Genomic DNA, 19,425 nt, shown 5'->3' on the forward strand with positions numbered 1-19,425 from the left:
GAACAGGCCCACATTATGAAAATGGTCAAGGTGGACCCAAAATTTCTTCAACTCAGATCGCAGCAGAAGTTAAAAAAGTTTGGAAAAGAAATTCATCCAATAACGGTGCAAGGGACCCTGCATCAGGCAAATTATAATAACCGAGTGGCTAGAAGAAAGCCAGTTATATCAAAAGGGAATCAGAAGACGCGATTAGACTATGCGAAAGAATATTTGAAGAAGCCAATTGATTTTGGAACAATGTAATATTTTCGGATTAAGCAAAAATCAAAATTTTCAATCTGATGGCGGGCAACGCGTTTGGAAAAAACCGAATGCGAGCTGCAGAAAATAACCTTCTATCGACGGTAAACATGGTGGTGGAGGCGTTGTTGTGTGGGGCTGCATGTCCGCTTCGGGGTCAACGAACTGGAGTTTATAGAAGGCATCATGGACAAAAATATTATTTAGATATTTTAAAAGAAATTAAAAAAAAAGTGCCGAAAGTTGAACTGCCACCATCATTTCATTCAGCATGATAATGACCCAAGCATACGGCTATGTGTGCGTGTGGGTGTATCCAACATACCCCCCCCCTCCCCCTCCCCCCCTTTAAAGATTTGTGCGAAGGGGGTGGAAAGGGGGGTTAAAAAAGCCAAAAAAAAAAAAAAAACCGGGGAGAAAGTGTAACAAAAAAGGGGGAAGAAAAAAAAGGGGGAAAAAAAAAAAAAAATTTTTTTTTTTTTGAAAAAAAAAATAGAAAAAAAAATTAAAAAAAAAAAAAAACCCACAAAAAAAAAATTTTTTTTTTTTTTTTTTTTTTTAAAATTTTTAAAAAAAAAAAAAAAAAAAAAAAAAAAACCTCTTATTTATGTTATTTAATTTTTAAAAATCAACCATTGAGGTAAAAAATTAAAAAAAAATTTTTGTTGTTTTTTTTTTTTATAAAAATTTTTTTAAATTTATTTATTTTTTTTTATAAATATTTTTTATAGAAAAGATAATTAAAATTCTTAAATTTTTATATTTTTTATTTTTTATTTTTTTTTTTTTTTTTTTAAACGTTTATTTGGGGATCTATCTTAAAATATTTATAACATAATTTCTTTGAATATAGATTGTTTTGATGAGGCGATCGGAATTTTATATTTTGTTATTACTTTAGCTGTAGTACTTTTGCATAGTATTTTTTTTAATTTAATTTTTTTTTTTTGTATTCGACAGTAAAAACCGTTGTTGTTTAATGTATTGTTGCAATGTTATTAGTCGACATGGTTCGCTTAGGATTAGAAAACAAATTTGTCATCATCATCATCAATAACTTGACATATTTATGGCTCCGAAATCATCTTTATTATTTTAAAAATTATCTTTATCATATTTCTCTTTTATACAAAATACTAAATCTGTTGAAATGATTCTAATACGAATTATTATTATTATTATTATAATAATTATTATTTAACTAAAATATGTTACACGATGGTTATTTAAAATATGTAAGTTAAATGCATGGATGTATGTAGATATTTTGGTATGAATTTTGGGTACCTTCACTACTATTCAGAGTACCGCAACTGTAAGCATTATTGTTCGTTCTAACATACACTTTTACCTATATATGTATGTATGTAAGCGTATTTGCCGGTCATCATCATTAGGTTGTGAGGCGAAGACAGCATCAACTCTCAAATGCGAACGTCATTAGTGGCGGGGCAAGCAACAAAGGCGCTGGTTGTAGTAGCCATAATGTTTTGGTAATCATCATTAAAGTGCACATCGCTCCAAGGTGCGACATAGGACACCGAGGAGGCGGGTGAAAGTAGCTTCCAATCAAGGTCAGCTTATTTTTACAGACACATTTATTTCCTATCCTATTCGGCACTTAGATTAAACGGGGATCCCGGTATGTGTTGCTCCCCCCATTTGACTACAAGCATATAATCACCGGGATCGCAAACCTTGTAAGAAACCCTGTGAATGCTCCGGCCCAAGTGCTTGACAACCACCTCTTCGCAGGGACCTCGTTGTCCCAGGACGCCCACCAAGAGCATATTGCTCCCCGCTTGGCTGCAGTCCACTGTGAACTCGTTGCGCTCCACCAAACTGACATGGGTTAGACCCAAGCCTCGACTGTGAACTTTACTAGCATCGGAGTCCAGGATTGACACTAATCGAGTATGGAAGGGGATCAAAGAAGAATATTGGATTAGTTGGGAAAACTTTTAATAATGATCATTCTGATTAAGTTCTCACCCGATGTATTTGCTGGTCTCCCATCAATGGATTCTGGAGCACCTGCTATGGCCACGATAATAAATGGTGACCGGGGCAAGGTTACGGAATTGCACTTGATGTGTACCTTGTAAAGTCCCGCTCCGGCATCCAATCGGCAATCTATCTGAAAACGCTCCGGGTCCAACTGCTGCTGCTGGACAGGTTGGATGGGTTGACCACTAGGACCTTCTACGCGCACCTCGAAATTTCCCTTTACTCCGTTCCGCTTGATGATGAAGCCCATTGAACTATTGACCCTTACCGCTCCGCTGGGAAAATGAAGCAGCTGCACCTTGCGGGCATCGGTCAGCTCGGGCGCCACATAAACCCGCGGCGGTTCTGAGGGATAGGCATCTGAAAGTTGGGGGAATTGGAGTATAAAAATAGCCAGTTCGATGTTTACTTCCCCATTGGGGTGGTACTCACCCGCATCAGGCGTCCGCTGGTAGCGTCCAAAAATACCGCCTTCCTCCGGACTATTGCCCTCCAGGCCACTCCCACTCGAATTAGAGGTGGAGGTGGACGAAGCGCTTTGGGTATTTAGACGCATCTCCTGTGACACTTTGAACATGCCGCAGATATTTGGGGAATATTATAAGCTTTTTAATGGTTTTCTAAATATTTTCTTCCAAATTAAATTAGCGACTGCCCAGGGCGTCCTCCTTCGACCGACTGAACTCAGTGCTCTGCATCATCTCTATCTCCGAAGAGTCTCAATCGCAGCGAAATGCTCTCGAAATGGCCGATTCTCGATCTCAGATCTCAGTCAGAACTCTCCACATTCGATGGAGCAGATGTTTATGATATTTGTTTGCCGGGCAGCCTGCCAAATATACACGTAATATGTATGCTTTTATGCGGATATAGTCGAGTGCCGGACCAGCCAGACGTGATTTCAATCCAAACAAGAAAGTACGCTGTCCGCAAATCTGTATTTACTTTGTTATAAATTGAAGACGTTTTAATTTGAAATGCTAAATTAACACTATTTATTTGTGTCATAAAATTACATTCTTGGCGTTAATTTATTATGTAAGATTAAAAAAAAATATTTTCAATTGAATGACTTTGACAGAGAAATTCCTTATAAATGTACAGCTTATAAAAATAAAGAGGTTAAACTCTTTATCGGCACTTTTTCCTTATAACTAAGGACCACATATTTTTGTTTCCATAACAGAAAATATACATTTGACCTATTTTATTAATTTCTCCAGTACCAAGTCTTAATGGAATCAGTATCACTCTAATCAAAACTGAAATTGGGTCGACGGGCGAATTAATCAAGCAGTCGGCAATTAAAATTACGAAAGCAATTCAATCCTTATAGTTGTATAGGGGTTTATTTTTTTGTTTATGGTGAGCAGCAATTTAAATTTAAAAGATAACGACTTTAAGAACACATCCTGGAAGTGTGTAGTCTGTGGAGGTCGAAACAGGGGAATATAGTAAAATTGGGAATTTAAATGGGAGATTCAATTAATTTCAGGGATTTTTTCTGATGTCGAAACCGTGCTGCAGGTTATGGTAGAAATGGGGATAGACGACCATATCTGTGTTTGTCAAAAGACCTGTTTCATAAAGATTGCTATAGATCTGTGAAAGAATTATCCTTTAACTGAAACCATAATCTTTAAGCTAAGGATACGGCTTACATTCTCTGTGATCTTGAGAGTTCTTATGGCCTCCGATCGCATATGTAGCCAAGTGTGGCGTAATCGCTCCTCAGCATCGGAAATGAAGCCCGGAGACCAGTTCTCTTTCAACCGGAAAAGATTTATCCGATTTTTCTCTCGCACAGCCCTTGGGAGCATCACAGCAAGCCGTTTACGGGCTTCCCGCTTGGTCTTCCCATTTAGCATTTGTTGCTGTTTGGCATTCTTCTCCTCGATCTGAATGCGCATCTTCCGTGCGAGATCCTCCCGCTTTTTGCTGGCTGCCGTCTCAGCAAATATGGACACCTGATTTGACTGGGCATAGAAACGGGTATAGTAGTCAACCTTTGTTGAATCCGGCGGCGGCATTATCTTCCTGAAGTTTCCCAAATGACTTTCTTCCCAAGCGATTTGTTGTGCCAGTGGACCTTTATCCTCTGTCTCTACCTCTATAACTGGATTGGCTTCTGGATTGCTCTTTTGGATATCAATTTTGCCCTTGGAGGTGCCGCCACCAAGGCGAGGACGCTGAACTGGTCTGTAATAAAAATCACTATATAAGGCAAAAAATGGAATTTAGTCAGAACTTACGGCTCTCCTCTGATCTTTAACAGACGCTGCTTGACCCTCTTGCGATCCTCCTTAAGAATCTGTCTCTTGTCCGCCAGTACTGTGCTGACCAAATTCAAAGTGTCCCGGATAAGAGGTCTCTTCACTTCCCGGTCCACCTGCTCGTTGGTATGGAAGCTTGGTGAGTGGTTGACCTCCAGGATATAGGGCTTTAGCTTCCAGTCCACCAGAATATCAAAGCCGAGTATCTCGAAGCAGGCCTGTATTTTGTCATGTCCCGGAAAACAGGCATGGTAGTTGTGCTTCAGCACTGGCCAAGCACTCATCACTGTCTTGATGATCACATCATCCACGTTACTCCAGAACTCCTCCACATCATAGTTGTGGCGACGCATCCAGTTGTTAATGGCACTCAGTTTTCTCTTGCTCCCACAGTCATCATTATCGCAGAGTTCGTAGTGCGAGTTTCGTTTATTAACAGAGTAATTTGTCAGGTGCATGTACAGATCATTGGAGTTTCCGGGCGTGGGTTCCACATACTTGTTTGTGGCAAATCTAGCTAATCCCTCGTTGTATACAAAGATTCGTAGAGGATCCACAGAGGTGATCAAGGTGTAGACTCGCAGGTCAAACTTATAACCATCAATAAGTAGAGGCTTCAAGTGTGGATTAGAATTAGCTTATAAAAGGATTTAAGAAAACTCATGGTTACCCTGTGTATGTACGTCTGGCAGATGAGTCGCTCATGAGGACCGATAGTCTTTAGGTCATTGGTTAGCCAGATGCCACGCCCCTGTGCCCCAGAATCTGGTTTAAGGATAAAGGTGCGTTTGTGGTTGAGGGCATAGCTCATGGCGTCTCCATAGCTGAAATTGGTTGAATCAAATATTATTATTTTAATATATTCAGATCTTACTCCGCCGGCAGCATCCAGGTCTTGGGAAAGATCTTGTAGTCTTGGGGAAAGAGCTTCAACATCCGGTTGAGATTCCGCGATAGAAGATCTTTGCGACAGATCTCGATCATGCCCGGGAAGTGGTTAATCTGCTGAAAGCGCTTCATGTTCTTAAATAGTTCAACGCCGGGAAAAGAATCCGACCACAGGATGTTCCACATCTTGGACTCCTTGACCAACTTGTAACCCAGAGTCTTGGAGATCTTGCCGATCATGGCGTAGCGTGAATTGGACACACAGATTGTGCTCTTGGTATCACTGGGATAACATAGGAGACTAAGTTTAGTGGGATTTTCGTATATGTATGTACATAAGAGACATCACCTGGCTACGCGTTGTACGTTATCGTTCTTGGGCGGACTAACAATACGTACGGGACATTCTACCCGGTACGTCGTGTTGTTAAGCTGGATGAAGCCTTCTAACTTGCTGTCTGTCTCGGGCATAGGACTATTTTCACCTGAAGATTGTTCGTAATATGGGGAGACATCGTTTATTTCCTTGCCGGCGGAAGCCCTCTTCTTAAAGCCACGAAACTTCTTCCCACGTCTACGACGCGGGGATGAGGGTTGTTGAGAAGGCGATTGCCCCGGACTGAACCATTCCCTGTCCTTACATGGTTGCTCACTAAATGCCATATCCAAGGCGCGGACGACACGGGTCCGCTGCTCCCGATCCTTCCGAATCTTCTCCTTGGAGAAGTGACGCAGCTCCTGTATCCTCTTGTAAAACTTGGAATTTTTCAAATTCATTGCCTTGCCCGTTTTCGTTCTCGGTTAGAAATGGGAAATTTATCACTTTCTAAAAACTATAATCTTAAAATGGGTTCGTGTAAATGAGGAAAGCCGGAATTATTCACAAATAAAAACGGTATTATTTTGCTTTGTTGTGTTGCGAAAATTGAAATAGTTAAAACCGAAATGACGTTAAAATCAAAACGTAACTCTACTGAGCACGTCGCAGTTTTGAGTTTTAAATCACCGATTTTTCTAACTAACTAATATCGTGCCCTCTGAAGAAGACCAGTTTTAAAATTGAAAAGGATTTTTTATAATAGGTATTTTCTGAATAACATTCCAGTAACAAATAAGTATACAAAGTTTTAATAACAAATTGTTTAAAAATGTACATTTTTTAAATAAAAATAAGTCTTTAAGGATTTTTAAGTTGATAATATATTGCTATCGCATAATTCAATTCAGTTAAATTTTGTGAATATGGTGCTTCGAGCTTTTAAAGTTCGTCTATTAAAAGTCACTTAGGTATTTAAATGCCATTAAAATCATTGCGGAATGGCTTGAAACGGTTGAGCACGGCGTCCATCGATGGTCGATCCTGCGGATCTAGAGCTGTGCAGTGCAGTCCCGCCTCGATAGCGCACAGGCACATGTCCAGCTCTTCTCCCATCGGTGTAGGAAGGTGCTTGTCCAGCAGTTCCATTCGGTTCTGTCGCCAGTGCTGCTTGACGTAGTGCAGCAAGTCCTGCTGCATATCATTTTTGGGCAGCCTATCCGTCACCTGGCGCCCTGTGAACACTTCTAATAGCACAATGCCAAAGCTGTAGACGTCCACGCCTGTGCTAAGCTGCTTAGAGTTGCGGAACTCCGGGGGTAGATAGATCCTGGTTCCAAACACTTTCTTTACTTGCATCACAGCGTCTATGGATTTGGGTCCCTCGCGGGCCAGTCCGAAATCGCCAATCTTGGGTTGCAGGCATTGATCTAAAAGGATGTTCGCCGGTTTGATGTCTCCATGGATAAGCGGAGTACTCCGTGCCGTGTGCAGAAAGTAAATCCCTCTGTGGAAATAAAATGGTTAGTTAAAGTAGGTTGTTGAGCTTTTAGAAGTTAATTGTAATCGAGAGATAATTATACACAATATGTCGAATAATGAACCCACCTAGCTGTGCCGTGGCTGATGCTAAACCGCTGCTGCCAGGTGAGAGCCGGAAGCGGCTGTTGTGCTTTGTGTGCCCTCAGACGGTTCTCCAGGGAACCGCCCTTCATAAGCTGGTAGACGAGGCAGGGCTTTTCCCCATTGATACTATAGCCGTAGAGAGCTAGAATGTTGTCGTGCCGAATGGTATTGAGATATTTCAATTCGTTGTAGCTCTGCTGCAGCTCCACCTGGTTTTTGTCGATGTTAGGACTGCGGTAGTTCATAACCTTAATGGCCACGTCCAGCTGCTTCCACTCTCCGCGATACACCTCTCCGAATCCGCCTTGTCCAAGGCGATTTTCGGGACACCACCTGTCCGTTGCACTTTCTAACTCCGAATAGTCAATTTTAAGCAGGGACTCGGCAGCCCGTTGAACTGTACTAATGTGGATGTTGCCCAGGGACTCCAGACTGGGAATCTCCTCCGTCGTGGTACTAGTGCGATTGTTGTTTGAGTTGCTGACGCCCGACGAAGAGGGAAAAGGCGGGCCATTGTCCACTTTAGCACTAGAATCAGGAGCAGCACGCAGCTCGCTTATGGTGGGAACGCTTCTTGGAATGTACTTGTGGAGGTCTTCGTTGACATAATCCTTAATTAGGCGCATTGCGTTATGCAGCTTCAATCTGGAAGAGAGGAGTCATTCCTGGAAACACTAAGTCTCTTATCGCTAACTGACTCACTTTTTAAACAAAGCAAACAAAGTTTGTATAGTGTGATTGTACTGGCCGCCCCAAATGTTAAGAAACTCATTGGATGCTGAGCGACCCCGATCCTTCTGGCTGCTAATCTGTTCAACTTGGTCCGGATAAAGTTTTACGGTAGTGGCCAGTTGTTGCCACACATCCAGGGAATCCAAGTGGGCGCAGAGCTGGGCACGTACGGGCAGTGGCATCAGCCGTATGGCAATAGTGTTGTCCAAGTGGGATCGCGATCTGGTCCTATTTCCATTTGCCTGGTTTTGAGCCTGTGCCTCGGCTTCTGCGGTCTCAACGCCACTCATCTTTCACTGGTGGGCGGTTTAACTGGTTGGGACTGATTCATGCGGTCTGTCTCTCCGGATGCAATTGAAGCCGGTGGAAAGGGGAAAGTGGCGTTGGGAACCTGTTGCAGCGAAACGAAAATCGGTTTGGGGTAAATTCCCAACTCGATTCGATCAAAACAGGCGGACAACTTGTTAACGGTGCGGACTAACAGAGAAGTAACAGGTTTAACAGCTGCTAGCTTTGAACTACCATCTGGCAACGCCGGTAGATCTGGCTTGCAGATAATATAGAATAATAGTGAGTCAGAAAGAAGTTTATAATTTATTTTTTATGCTATTATTATACAAATAAATTTAAAAAAACAAAGATCCAATTGTAAATTTAAGAAGTGAACCATTTCGTTTTGTGGATAGGTGGCAACCATTCCTGGTGGCATTTTCAGGCGGTACTCTAACTGGTCACACTTCTCCGCTTTACATCGTCACGGACGCATCACTATAATTCTTCGTTTCGCCCATTTATAATTTAACAAATACGTCAATTACCGATCCAGCGAACAGAAAAGCCCCAAGCTGGCGGAGAAAAAGGTCCAAATGGCGTTAAGCCAGACATCGGTGGTGAGTGTATGGGATTTATAAGATCCGGGATCTGTGTCATCGGAGAAGGATGAAATGCATTCGACATATGGAAGATATCCTCCAAAGGTGTCTCTACTCTTTCTACCGCCCACCGCCCACGCGCGAAAGTGAAAGCTTTCTCGATGGTTAAGGCAGATATACTATGCTATATATTAATGAAATCCGAGATACCGAAACTGCAACCTCTTGAGGTTTTATGTGTGTGCGGTAGTGCGTGTGCGTGTCTGTCTGGTTTTATTGGTGGTAGTGCGCTCGCTGCCTTGCATTTTTTTTTGTGTTTTTTTGGTTTTGGTTGGATATTTGAAGGAGTACTACTGACTCCCATGGGGGTTATAATTAGTGGTAATGTACTTTTGCGAAGCGTGTAGCATTATCAGCAAGTCGCGGCCTTCTTATCGCTGCCTGATAAAGAAAAACTACGTACTAGGAGAGCAATTGCTGCAATACCGGTACATCTCATATTCATACCATGCGGGTATATATACTTTATATATACTTATACATATAAACTCCAACATTCTTCGCAAACGAATAATTTACATACTTTATTTGTGTTTAGCATATATTACAGCTGCGGCTGATATTATAATAGGTGCTCAAAAAGCACATATGTAGGTTCAACGGACATTCCCACATTTCTTCTTGATAAGATAATTGGTTTATTTTGGTTTACTTACTGTATGTATTATATGTGTTATGGTTACTTCGTTTGCTAAACAAAATCCGATTTCATCTAATTAAAATCATTAAAAATTCCTTTCAAACCCCTATTGTGTTAACCTCAACTGTATAGCCATTATTAGCAGGGAGTTGAGCGGTGATATTATAATGAGTACTTAAATCAACACAAACACTAAATTGTCATGCATTTCAAATTTAATTATATACATTAACCATTTAACCCGCAGCTGAAGGTGTACCATGCCGTGATCGAGGACGTCATCACAAATGTGCGGGACGCGTTCCTGGACGAGGGCGTCGACGAGCAGGTGTTGCAGGAGATGAAGCAGATTTGGCGCAACAAGCTGCTGGCCAGTAAGGCTGTCGAGCTGAGCCCAGACTCCAGCGATGGATCCCACCCACCGCCCATCGTGGCCAATAATCCAAAGGTAACGCCCGCTAAGTCTTTTATTCTTTCTTTTTCCCATTTCTTTTTTCAAGACCATTAGTTTCAGTTCACAATTAAAGTAATAACCCTCATTTATTTTAATTTGAAATATATTTATACATTTATGTTATTAAGTTGTATATAACCACTTCATCCCAATGACATTCCGACTAAGATCTCTTGCTTTATCTTCCTTATGCTCAACAACTCGATCCACAACAATGCTACGCGCCTCACCAACAACATCGAATAATGCGCTGCTGACCCATCAACAATATTCATAAAAACCGCTCATTCCCATCCGCCCTCATACCCCAAACGCACATATTGACCGCAGAGTAAGGTAAAGCCATCTGTCTGCAGAGGAAATTCCATAATCAGAACGTACTAATCCTCTACACTTTTGCAGGCAGCCAATGCAAAGGCCAAAAAGGCCGCTGCTGCATCTGCGGCCACATCACAGCCACAGATCGGGGGCAGCAGCTCCTCTCTCGTGGCAATGAAGTCGCCCGCTGGACTGGCCACAGGCAGCGGTATCAAGAACGTCCTGGTGCCCATAAAGCAAGAAGTTAACTCACAGAACCCACCGCCACTGCATCCCACTTCAGGAGCAGCACTGCTACAGAAACAGCAGCAGGCGGCGAGCAGTGGTCAAGGTTCCATTCCAATTGTGGCCACACTCGATCCCAACCGCATTATGCCCGTTAATGTAAGTTAAATGTTGGCTATCATATGTAAGTCCATCTAAATTATGTATACTTTTTTTCAGATCACGCTGCCATCGCCAGCCGGCTCTGCCAGTTCGGAATCTCGAGTCCTAACCATTCAAGTGCCTGCCTCGGCGCTGCAGGAGAATCAGCTGACCCAAATTCTGACGGCCCACCTAATTTCGTCTATTATGTCCTTGCCCACCACTTTGGCCTCGTCTGTACTGCAGCAGCACGTAAACGCTGCACTGGCCAGCGCCAATCACCAGAGTAAGTAGAACAATATTCTTATTGAATCCCAGTATTATCCATAATATTGTACATTTTAGAAAGCCTAGCCGCTGCAAAGCAATTAGACGGCGCCCTGGACTCCTCCGATGAGGATGAAAGCGAGGAGAGTGACGATAACATCGATAATGACGATGACGATGATCTGGACAAAGATGATGACGAGGATGTAGAGCATGAAGATGCTGCCGAGGAGGAGCCACTCAACAGCGAAGACGATGTCACCGATGAAGACTCTGCCGAACTGTTCGATACAGATAATGTAATCGTCTGTCAATATGATAAAGTAAGTGCTTAAAATAATATTTTTCAGTTGAAACTATAACTATAAACAACCTTCTTCACAGATCACAAGGTCGCGCAACAAATGGAAATTCTATCTCAAAGATGGGATCATGAACATGCGTGGAAAGGACTACGTGTTCCAAAAATCGAATGGAGACGCCGAATGGTAAAACATCTGACCAAAGAGCGGCGGCAGTGTGTGAATATATATACAAAAGACATCAAACAAAGAGCCTCATCGAATGCGCCTTCAGCCCTGGACATAAGCTAACCAGACAGGACTCTGCCCCACTTGAAATCATGACCAAGCGACAGCCTGTATAAGTCAGCGTAGTAATCGGGCCGTGAATACTGTATCTTATTTTAGTTCCATCTGTTTTGTATTACGCTAGTTAAAGTGTGTTGCAATTAATCATCTCAATTAAATGTATTGAATAGTGTGCCGCATAACTTTTGTGTCAATAAACAGAAACACTTGTGAAAGTATTAGCTTGTGTTTTTATCTTTTTCCAAATGAAATACTACCAGGCTTCATTGAAAGTATGTATGTATTTATATATAGACATGTACATGCAGTTCGATCTTGCAAATTAAGGAGTACATCATTTTACATTTCAACACTTACAACAACAGTGTGACTAACTGTTAGGGTTCGCATCCTATGTACAACTCCCATTGTACACTCTTTGTGTGGTCATCAATCGTCGATTTATGTACATACATACATGCACTTATCCGGTCGGGGGCACATCATTATTGCCTTATCGCCTAAACAATCTAAGTAATGACTAAAGATGCGTGTGGGTCTGGGCTTAAGATCCTAAAACTAATGAAGATGTCTCGGGGGTATTCGTGTGGGAGTGTGTGTGATTGGGTGTTCCGGGGATGTGTATTGCTGTGATTGTTGTTTTCTAGTTTATTATAATTCAATCGAAAGTGAAATGGGCTTGTTTATCGTTCACAATTTATACAAGGTCTCCTCCTCTCTTCAACGCTATCGCAATTATGGACAATCAAAATAGGTGTAAAAATAAGTTTAAAACAATTTATAATATAGCACAACTCTCGCTCCTAGGTTATCCCTATTTGGTTTTGCCCGCAAAGAAACTCGTGCTAAGCACCAAGCCGAAGCCGAAGAATTGTCCTCCGGGTGTCATTGCAGGACAAGCCTTGCACGTACACAATGATATAACTGCCTAACTAAACATTAAGTCGTCAGTAGCGCAATATTGATTTCCTTGACCATCTTGACGCGGTGGAGCATCCTCTGCAGTGCATCCTGTCCCAGAGCTTGCGTCGAATACCAAACCGGGGAGTCGGGCACACAGGAGCGCTCGGGTTGCAGATAAAAGACATCGTTGCGCGTCTTCACACTCTCGGGACTTTTGGAGAAAAAAACCTATTAGCTATTGTTAATCAATGAATCACGAAATCTAGTACTAACCATTTAGAGAGATAAAATTCGTAGAGGCGGACGGGACAGCGCAGCGGGTTCTCTTCATTCTCTTGCTGCTCGTAGACCTTCTTCTTCCGGGGATTGGCATCTGTTGGATATAATGTATAACATTTTAGTTACTTTTTACTTAAAATAAAGGATTTAACTTACCCAAACCCGCCTGCGGTGGATAGAATCTTAAGAGCACGTTTCGTGAGCCAGGAACTTTGGAATTCTGTGATGAGCGCTTCCAGTGCTTCATTATGTGCGAGAAGGATAATTGCATGTGTTCCTCCACGGTCTAAAAATCAAAAAGTTTTATTTAGGGTCAAAGTCTATGCTAAAAAAAGACATACCGTCAGATTAAAGTGCTTTGTGTTGAAGAACATAAGCGTGCTGAGCAGAACATGTGGGGAATGGGCTCCCAGTTGCTTGCACTCCCACAAGTGCTCCTCCTCCACTCGAGTGACAATGTATTCTGTAAATGGTGTTAAAAACTTGAATGTTTTTCATTTACTTTTGCAGGATTTTACTTACGCGAATCATTGTAAAGAACGGAAAACTTTCGCGCCACCTCGTCCAGGCACTCCGTAAACCTCTCATAGTATGGATCATAGAATATGTTGTCTATACGTCCATTCACATACAGATATTGCTGGATGCCTGCAGAGACAACGTTTTATAAATCGATTGTTTTCATTTAACTCAAAGAAAATAACTGACCTAAGACTAAGTAGTAGATAGTGTCCGGAGCATACTCCGTGCCGTTGGGCTTACGGACCTCCTTGACGAAAAGGCAAAGGGAATAGTTTAACTCGTCGGCGGTCATTTGAAGCAGTTCCGTTTTGAAGGGCCGTCGACGCATCGAACTCTTCTCAATGTCTGCATTCTTCGTCATTACCCACTGCTTCCAAGCGTTCACTCCAAAGGTGTATTTCAGGAACATCTGGGCGTCGGGCTTCTCCTGCGGCTGCTGTGCCTGTTGCGATTGCTGCTGGAGTGCCGAGTGGTCCAACTCGCTGCCACGTTGCCTCTTCACTGGAGAGCGGCTATTGCGGTTGGGTGAATCCATTACGGCCCCAACGCCTCGTTTCCGTCCACGCGCGGTTCTGAAAATTGTAGAATTCGAGCAAATTAAATATAAATTCGTCTTAAGGTTTCAATTATGAACTTACCGCTGCGTGGCATCGAGCATGTGATGCTGTTGGTCCAGGTGATGTACTCCCATCTGACCCATGCCATCATGTCCCATCGGTGATTGGCTGCTAATCGTATTCGCCGTCATCGATGTTTCCAGGTCCACCGTTGAGGTCTGGTGGTGATTGTCGTAATCGCCAGTGGCCATCTTGAGGGCAATCTGGAGCATGTCGTCGCCGTAGGGATTGTGTCCGGCACCACTGACATCAACCACTTGCTGTTGCTGCTGCTGCTGGGCGACCGACTCAAGGCTGTTTTGATACTGCAGATTGACCAGTCCTGGGTCTGGTTTAATCTCGTTGTCCGAGTCGGAGTCCGATTCGTGCTTCTCCTCGGCCACCATCTCGGCCATCATAAGCAGCTCGGCCTCAAGCGGATCTTCCGGCATCTTGTCCTGTATCTTTTTGATCTCTTTGAGAATGCCTTGTGAAGTGTTGCGCGTGGTCGGTATGAAAATTGGCACCGGAATTGGCAACGGAATGGGCACGGGTACAGGAAACGGAAGCGAGTACATGTACATGGGTTGCGGCAAAAAGATAGGTACCGGAACCGGTATGAGAACCTTGTTTGAGTAGTCCTTTTCCGTCTGGGTGGCGCAATCCCGTACATCCGGAGTGCACTGCTCGCCCGTGGATACGGTTAAAGGCTTACAGCTTATGTTCACGTTTCGCACGGATTTCGGATATGGTGGCACTGTGATGATCTTGGTCTCCGACACAGTTGCTGGGCCGAAGTCCATAGTCGTGGTAGTATTTCGCCTAACAGGGATTCCCAAGTGAGAGCTGGTTGCCTGGGTGGGCGACGGTGAACGTACTGAGTAGTCCACATGCTTGCGTGGCCTTCCTCGAGGTGCTGGGGAGTGAACCGACGACATGGAGAGCGGCGGTGGTGAAGATCCCGATTCCCTGGGACGACCACGCTTGCGTCGCACCGTCACGTTGCCAATCCGTGCCTCGGTTTCACCGCTAGCAAGAGACTGAACGGTGGATATAACCGGTAGCATGGTCCCGGAACCAGATTTCTTGACCCCAGATCCTGCATTCTTTCCAGACTGAAACGAATATAACAAATTAAAACTATTAATAATAAAGTTAAAAGAGTTTAAGACCTACAAATGAATATCTTGTTATCATCGAATGGAATTAAAAGAAAATAGGACCAAATTATGATTAAATATCCTTTCTTGAAAGAAATAAAGTAACGAGGTCAGGCAACCCTAAACAGAGCTGCAATTTTTGATTACTAAGTGCATGGTAACAACCCTAGATTGAATAATGAAAGAATGCGGACTCACCTGCTGTTGGGAAAGCTTCAGCTTAACGCGTTTGGGCAGACCCGTGGGGAAGGGTGCTGAATTCTTGTTTCCTCGAGAAGCGCCTTGCTGGGACTTGCTGCTGTTACCACTACTGCTGGGAGACAGGTCGCTGTCCAGAGTAAGGGGAGCGCGGGCGAACTGATTCTGGAACTGCATCACACACTGGTAAGTGCAGAAGTTGCGCATAGAAGCGTCTGACATGGTCAGATGATACTGCGGTGTATTAAAGTTGGCACAATTATCGCACTTGGTCACCGCACGCGCAGATATGTTGCAGCTAACGCCATGCATGGTCAGGCAGTTGATGGAGCAGGTGAGCGTCTCGTGTTCCTGCTCCCCGCCTACCTGGTAAATCATGTCAAAGTTGTACTTCTTGACCTTGCACCACTGACAGGACACGATGTGCCTGTTGACTATGATGTACACGTTGATGCACACTCGCGAGCAGAAGACCTTCGGTGACTGTTGTTCGTTGTAGATGGTGTAGGCCTCGGCGCTCCGCCGCTCAAAGTATTTAGAGCACATGGCACACGGATCGGCGTTCACGTTGCTCACAAACTTAAAGGCCGAGAAGCAGGGATTTGAGCAGAAGTAGTGCTCTCTGTCCTCCAGTAACATCTCCACCCGTACTGGCTTCTCGTTGTTGCACACACCGCACACATCTGTGCGCAGTTTGCGGCGGGGATTGCACATACTGTCATAGCGACGGAGACAGGCTTGTGAACAGAAGTCCTTGAACTGATCCTTGTCGCCTACAGGGGCTAAGAAGCCCTCCTGGCCGCCACTGATGTCCTTTTGGCAGCAGGAGCACGTCTTCAAACCCTTTTTGAAGGTATTGAGACAGCCAGCGCAGCAAAACTGGCGTACATCAAATCCGAATCGCACGCAGTACTTGCCAAGTGCTGTGGAACTTACCTCCTGTTTACAAGTTTCGCAGCTGGAGCCGATTGCTCGCTGATAGCTGCCTAGGCACACTTCATTACAAAAGTCCATGGTCTCCCACATAAGTTGTTTTTCATTGGCATTGATCTCTGCCTCGCAGTCTGCACAGCGCCTTCTGAAGCTCTCGATCCTATCCAGACGCGCCGTCTCCGCCTCGGCCACCGTCCTAGCCACTACGCTGCTCTCGGTTCGCTTGCTCGGCGAGTTTTGAGGTGGCTGAAGCGTTGTAGCTCCAATATTTCGCACTCGGATAGAGTGACGCTTTAATTTGAATTTCTCTGGCTCCTCTGCGTTCAGAAGATTGAAACAATCGTCGTTGCAGATGTAAAAGCAATCCTGGTCCTGCTTGATAAAATATTTGCACCTTATCTGCTCCTTGCATTGCAAGCAATCTTGCGTTTTGGCAGGAGTTGCATCCTCTTCAGCATCTCCGTCTTCTTCACCGACATCTGTATCTGCGGAGCCTTCTTCTCGGACTACCTCCTCCACAAGAAACTTCTTGCGTCGCACAAAGTATTTGCCAGGTTGATCGGCTGTAAGGGCATTGACGCACGCCGTATCGCAGACGTATTCGAAACCGCTGGGAGCAGGATCTGGCTGCGCCTCATCTTCGGCGTTCTCGTCGCCTTTGTCCGCATCTTTATCTTTGTCTTCTGTTTCTTCGGGTCTCTTGTATCTGAATCCACAATTCTTTTCGTTATCGCACTGTTTGCACTTCTGAACGCTACCAACTATCCAACTAATGATGATTTTCGGTGTGGAACCCGATTCGTCTGCTTCGGCGCTGAAGGATTCCTCTGCCGTGGGTTCGTCGGCGTCGGGAGCATCGCCGCCGGCTTCCTCGTCGTTTGCCGTGCCATCGGTTCCATCTAATGACAGGAAAATATGAATTAGATAAGTTTTTAAGATTGTGGTGCATCAAAACTGCGCTATAATCAACAGGTGTATAATACTAATTTCTAACCGTTTTAATTAACAAAAGGAATTTAATCCAAAGCATATAGAAAAACATTAAACGCTAAGTTAGTAAGGGAAGTAGCGACTTTTGCCCAGGTATAATCATCTGCTCACCTTCGGAGTTGCCGGATGCTACAACCTGAGCTCCAGCTTGAGCATCTGTAGGCAAAAAATAAAGAATAGATGTGGAAAAGGACATTTAAGGAGTTAGTCTGAGGTACATACCTTTTGGGGTAGATGGGGACTCGTCGGTGGGGTCCACAGCAGCTGCACTTCCGTTTTCTGGATTGACGGCGGTATCTGTCACGGACTTGCCAACATTGTCGGGAGTCTTCGATTGTCTCTCCTCGGCTTCTTCCTCCTCAGCTGCCTTTTCGGCATTTTCGCGAGCCAGTTCCTTCTCAGCTTCTGTAACCTCGGTCTCCTGATCGTCGGGGATGAGACATACGTCTGATTCCTCTGGCTCCAACACATTTTCAACAGTGTCTGTAATTCAAATTATTTATATAAGTACAATTTAATATGAAATTATCGAATGCTTACCATCGCCATGCTCGGCTTCACCAGCTTCTTCCACCTGCTCCGATTCAGCATCGCCTTCCAGATTGTCATCATCATCGGCGGGTGTGTCTTTTTCTATCTCATCTGGATCTTGTCCATTGTCCTGGTCTTCTAGACTGGTGTCTACTTCGTCACGACCCTCTGGCGGCTCTGCATCATCGCCGAGATGTGAGTCTCCACCCACTGAATGCATATCCACATCGTCCGCTGCTTCTGGTTCTTCAGCTTCACGATCAACTTCAGGATCAGCTTCCGGCTCGCCTTCCCCGTCGTCCACATCCATGGCTTCTGGTGAAGCTGGACCACCGTCAACTGTATCTGCTTCTGCGGCAGCCGCCTCCTCTTCCTCCGCTGTAGCTTGCAGGGCATCGGTTTCCTCTTCCGCCTCCTCTTGATCTTCCTGGGGATCTACACTAACTGCTTCAGTTTGATGTTGCTCATCCTCGGCGCGATGAGGCTCATTGGAAGTCTGTTTCTCCGCTTCCGCTCCGGCTTCCTCTGATTCAGTACGATCCACCGACGGACTGACCACCTTTTCTCGCGATTGGTTGTCATCAGCGTCTAGAGAGCCCTCAGAAATCTGATCAAAATCGTCCTCTGCATCCTTAGCGGGTTCCTGTATTGGTGGTTCGCTGTTCTGCGCAACGGCATCCTCCGCTGGCGGGGAAGCGGGCGTATCTGAAATTTCAGTTGCTGCACCAGGTTGTTCCCGTTCATGTTCTTGATCCTGCTCCTGATCCTCAGGTCTGGGAGTCGCCGAATCCGGTCGCGCATTGGAATCGGCGCCGAACGAGTCTAGGCTGGATATCTCCTCCATCTCCGAGTTTGTTTGTAAACCGATTCTTGCTGTGCGCTTGTTTATATAGACATGAAAACTACAGAAAACAGAAAAAAACAAACAACAAATGGTTAGGGCACGCCTATCGATAACTATCACTGCGCGGCGGACTATCGGCTGGCCAGGGCCTCACACCATTGCCGCCTAAAATGTGTACACACACACGCACAGGCTCACCGACGCACACAAACACACGGCCCACGGTACAGTGCACGAAAAAACAAAACATGCGCCTCCAATGAAGAAAAAAAAAAAGAGTGTGTCTGTATGCGCCGATTACCAGGTAATTAATATTACTGCACTTGCATTATCTTTCTGGCCGCGATGCACCTAGCGGCGTTTTCGTATTTATAAGGACGCGGGTCCGGTACCGATACGATACGATACTCAGCAATCCAACCGACAACGACGTCGTTTTGGGCAGCACGAGTTTGTGATGGAAAGCGCGTCTTAGCTGCCGCAATTAACTGGCATTTAATCGCTGCGCGAGCGGGCACATCATTAAACGGTCGCCTCACGGTTCGCGCAAACTTTTCATCAATTACCAAACACCTTTTTGCACTGTGCAATTTCTTGCTTTCTGGCCACTGTGTAAATTTTCGGCTTTATGTGAGTAAAATGGCGCACCAGTGTATCAATGCGGCCCTCGCATAACGCGTTCGCTTTTCTTTTTGGTATATACCGAAAGTTTGGCACTAAATTATACCGCGCTTAAAAGTAAGACAAGTTGGCAGTTACGGCCGTTTGATTTTCGAAAATTTTGTTTAACGTTTTTTATCTATTGTTAAAGAAAATT

The 19,425-nt window shown here is 44.4% G+C and overlaps 5 protein-coding genes across 8 annotated transcripts; 1 reads left to right on the forward strand and 4 right to left on the reverse strand.

Moving 5' to 3' along the window:
- Positions 1–1,062: 1,062 nt before the first annotated feature.
- LOC108115775 (filamin-A) lies at positions 1,063–2,938 on the reverse strand. The gene is made up of 3 exons (XM_017227347.2): positions 2,683–2,938; positions 2,236–2,610; positions 1,063–2,149 (listed from the first exon to the last, which is right to left on the reverse strand). Exons 1-3 carry the CDS (start codon positions 2,825–2,827, stop codon positions 1,854–1,856), a joined length of 816 nt encoding a protein of 271 aa, XP_017082836.1. The 5' UTR covers positions 2,828–2,938; the 3' UTR covers positions 1,063–1,853.
- Positions 2,939–3,580: 642 nt separating this feature from the next.
- On the reverse strand, positions 3,581–6,319 carry LOC108115771 (tubulin polyglutamylase TTLL13). The gene is made up of 6 exons (XM_017227341.2): positions 5,761–6,319; positions 5,398–5,694; positions 5,194–5,347; positions 4,503–5,137; positions 3,912–4,449; positions 3,581–3,852 (listed from the first exon to the last, which is right to left on the reverse strand). Exons 1-6 carry the CDS (start codon positions 6,186–6,188, stop codon positions 3,742–3,744), a joined length of 2,163 nt encoding a protein of 720 aa, XP_017082830.1. The 5' UTR covers positions 6,189–6,319; the 3' UTR covers positions 3,581–3,741.
- A 143-nt stretch (positions 6,320–6,462) lies between these two features.
- Positions 6,463–8,561, reverse strand: LOC108115889 (serine/threonine-protein kinase pelle). The gene is made up of 3 exons (XM_017227533.2): positions 8,056–8,561; positions 7,336–7,998; positions 6,463–7,234 (listed from the first exon to the last, which is right to left on the reverse strand). The coding sequence occupies exons 1-3, from the start codon at positions 8,373–8,375 to the stop codon at positions 6,703–6,705; spliced, it is 1,515 nt and encodes a 504-aa protein (XP_017083022.2). The 5' UTR covers positions 8,376–8,561; the 3' UTR covers positions 6,463–6,702.
- A 247-nt stretch (positions 8,562–8,808) lies between these two features.
- On the forward strand, positions 8,809–11,870 carry LOC108115837 (transcription initiation factor IIA subunit 1). Of its 2 annotated transcripts, XM_017227433.1 has the most exons (7): positions 8,809–8,975; positions 9,905–10,105; positions 10,442–10,447; positions 10,514–10,813; positions 10,874–11,081; positions 11,141–11,385; positions 11,447–11,870. In XM_017227433.1, the coding sequence occupies exons 1-7, from the start codon at positions 8,952–8,954 to the stop codon at positions 11,552–11,554; spliced, it is 1,092 nt and encodes a 363-aa protein (XP_017082922.1). In that variant the 5' UTR covers positions 8,809–8,951; the 3' UTR covers positions 11,555–11,870. The 2 variants fall into 2 exon arrangements, with proteins under 2 accessions (XP_017082922.1, XP_017082923.1); XM_017227434.1 differs by lacking the exon at positions 10,442–10,447.
- A 415-nt stretch (positions 11,871–12,285) lies between these two features.
- Positions 12,286–19,273, reverse strand: LOC108115836 (zinc finger MYM-type protein 4). 3 transcript variants are annotated; one of them, XM_017227430.2, is made up of 12 exons: positions 18,936–19,273; positions 17,774–18,666; positions 17,456–17,716; positions 17,345–17,389; positions 15,311–17,142; positions 13,995–15,067; positions 13,543–13,928; positions 13,357–13,482; positions 13,176–13,297; positions 12,991–13,120; positions 12,829–12,928; positions 12,286–12,766 (listed from the first exon to the last, which is right to left on the reverse strand). In XM_017227430.2, the coding sequence occupies exons 2-12, from the start codon at positions 18,606–18,608 to the stop codon at positions 12,592–12,594; spliced, it is 5,085 nt and encodes a 1,694-aa protein (XP_017082919.1). In that variant the 5' UTR covers positions 18,609–18,666; positions 18,936–19,273; the 3' UTR covers positions 12,286–12,591. The 3 variants fall into 3 exon arrangements, with proteins under 3 accessions (XP_017082919.1, XP_017082920.1, XP_017082921.1); XM_017227431.2 differs by having other exon boundaries at positions 19,182–19,236; XM_017227432.2 differs by lacking the exon at positions 17,345–17,389.
- Positions 19,274–19,425: the final 152 nt, after the last annotated feature.

Source organism: Drosophila eugracilis, unplaced genomic scaffold (genome assembly GCF_018153835.1).
Source record: "Drosophila eugracilis isolate 14026-0451.02 unplaced genomic scaffold, ASM1815383v1 contig_367, whole genome shotgun sequence".
In the NCBI taxonomy this organism is placed as follows: Eukaryota; Metazoa; Arthropoda; class Insecta; order Diptera; family Drosophilidae; genus Drosophila; species Drosophila eugracilis.

Excerpts from the sequence above, each read along its gene's own strand:
- LOC108115775 (XM_017227347.2), bottom strand. The coding sequence starts at position 2,827 with ATGTTCAAAGTGTCACAGGAGATGCGTCTAAATACCCAAAGCGCTTCG. Across the intron at positions 2,611-2,682 it reads CCAGCGGACGCCTGATGCGG|ATGCCTATCCCTCAGAACCG; the intron begins GTGAGTACCACC and ends CCCAACTTTCAG. Across the intron at positions 2,150-2,235 it reads GAGACCAGCAAATACATCGG|TGTCAATCCTGGACTCCGAT; the intron begins GTGAGAACTTAA and ends ATACTCGATTAG.
- LOC108115771 (XM_017227341.2), bottom strand. The coding sequence starts at position 6,188 with ATGAATTTGAAAAATTCCAAGTTTTACAAGAGGATACAGGAGCTGCGT. Across the intron at positions 5,695-5,760 it reads AACGTACAACGCGTAGCCAG|TGATACCAAGAGCACAATCT; the intron begins GTGATGTCTCTT and ends ATGTTATCCCAG. Across the intron at positions 5,138-5,193 it reads GCCAGACGTACATACACAGG|CCTCTACTTATTGATGGTTA; the intron begins GTAACCATGAGT and ends CCACACTTGAAG.
- LOC108115889 (XM_017227533.2), bottom strand. The coding sequence starts at position 8,375 with ATGAGTGGCGTTGAGACCGCAGAAGCCGAGGCACAGGCTCAAAACCAG. Across the intron at positions 7,999-8,055 it reads TTGTTTGCTTTGTTTAAAAA|ATTGAAGCTGCATAACGCAA; the intron begins GTGAGTCAGTTA and ends CCTCTCTTCCAG. Across the intron at positions 7,235-7,335 it reads ATCAGCCACGGCACAGCTAG|AGGGATTTACTTTCTGCACA; the intron begins GTGGGTTCATTA and ends TTATTTCCACAG.
- LOC108115837 (XM_017227433.1), top strand. The coding sequence starts at position 8,952 with ATGGCGTTAAGCCAGACATCGGTG. Across the intron at positions 8,976-9,904 it reads CGTTAAGCCAGACATCGGTG|CTGAAGGTGTACCATGCCGT; the intron begins GTGAGTGTATGG and ends TTTAACCCGCAG. Across the intron at positions 11,386-11,446 it reads TCGTCTGTCAATATGATAAA|ATCACAAGGTCGCGCAACAA; the intron begins GTAAGTGCTTAA and ends CCTTCTTCACAG.
- LOC108115836 (XM_017227430.2), bottom strand. The coding sequence starts at position 18,608 with ATGGAGGAGATATCCAGCCTAGACTCGTTCGGCGCCGATTCCAATGCG. Across the intron at positions 17,717-17,773 it reads TGAAGCCGAGCATGGCGATG|ACACTGTTGAAAATGTGTTG; the intron begins GTAAGCATTCGA and ends TTTGAATTACAG. Across the intron at positions 13,929-13,994 it reads ATGCTCGATGCCACGCAGCG|AACCGCGCGTGGACGGAAAC; the intron begins GTAAGTTCATAA and ends TACAATTTTCAG.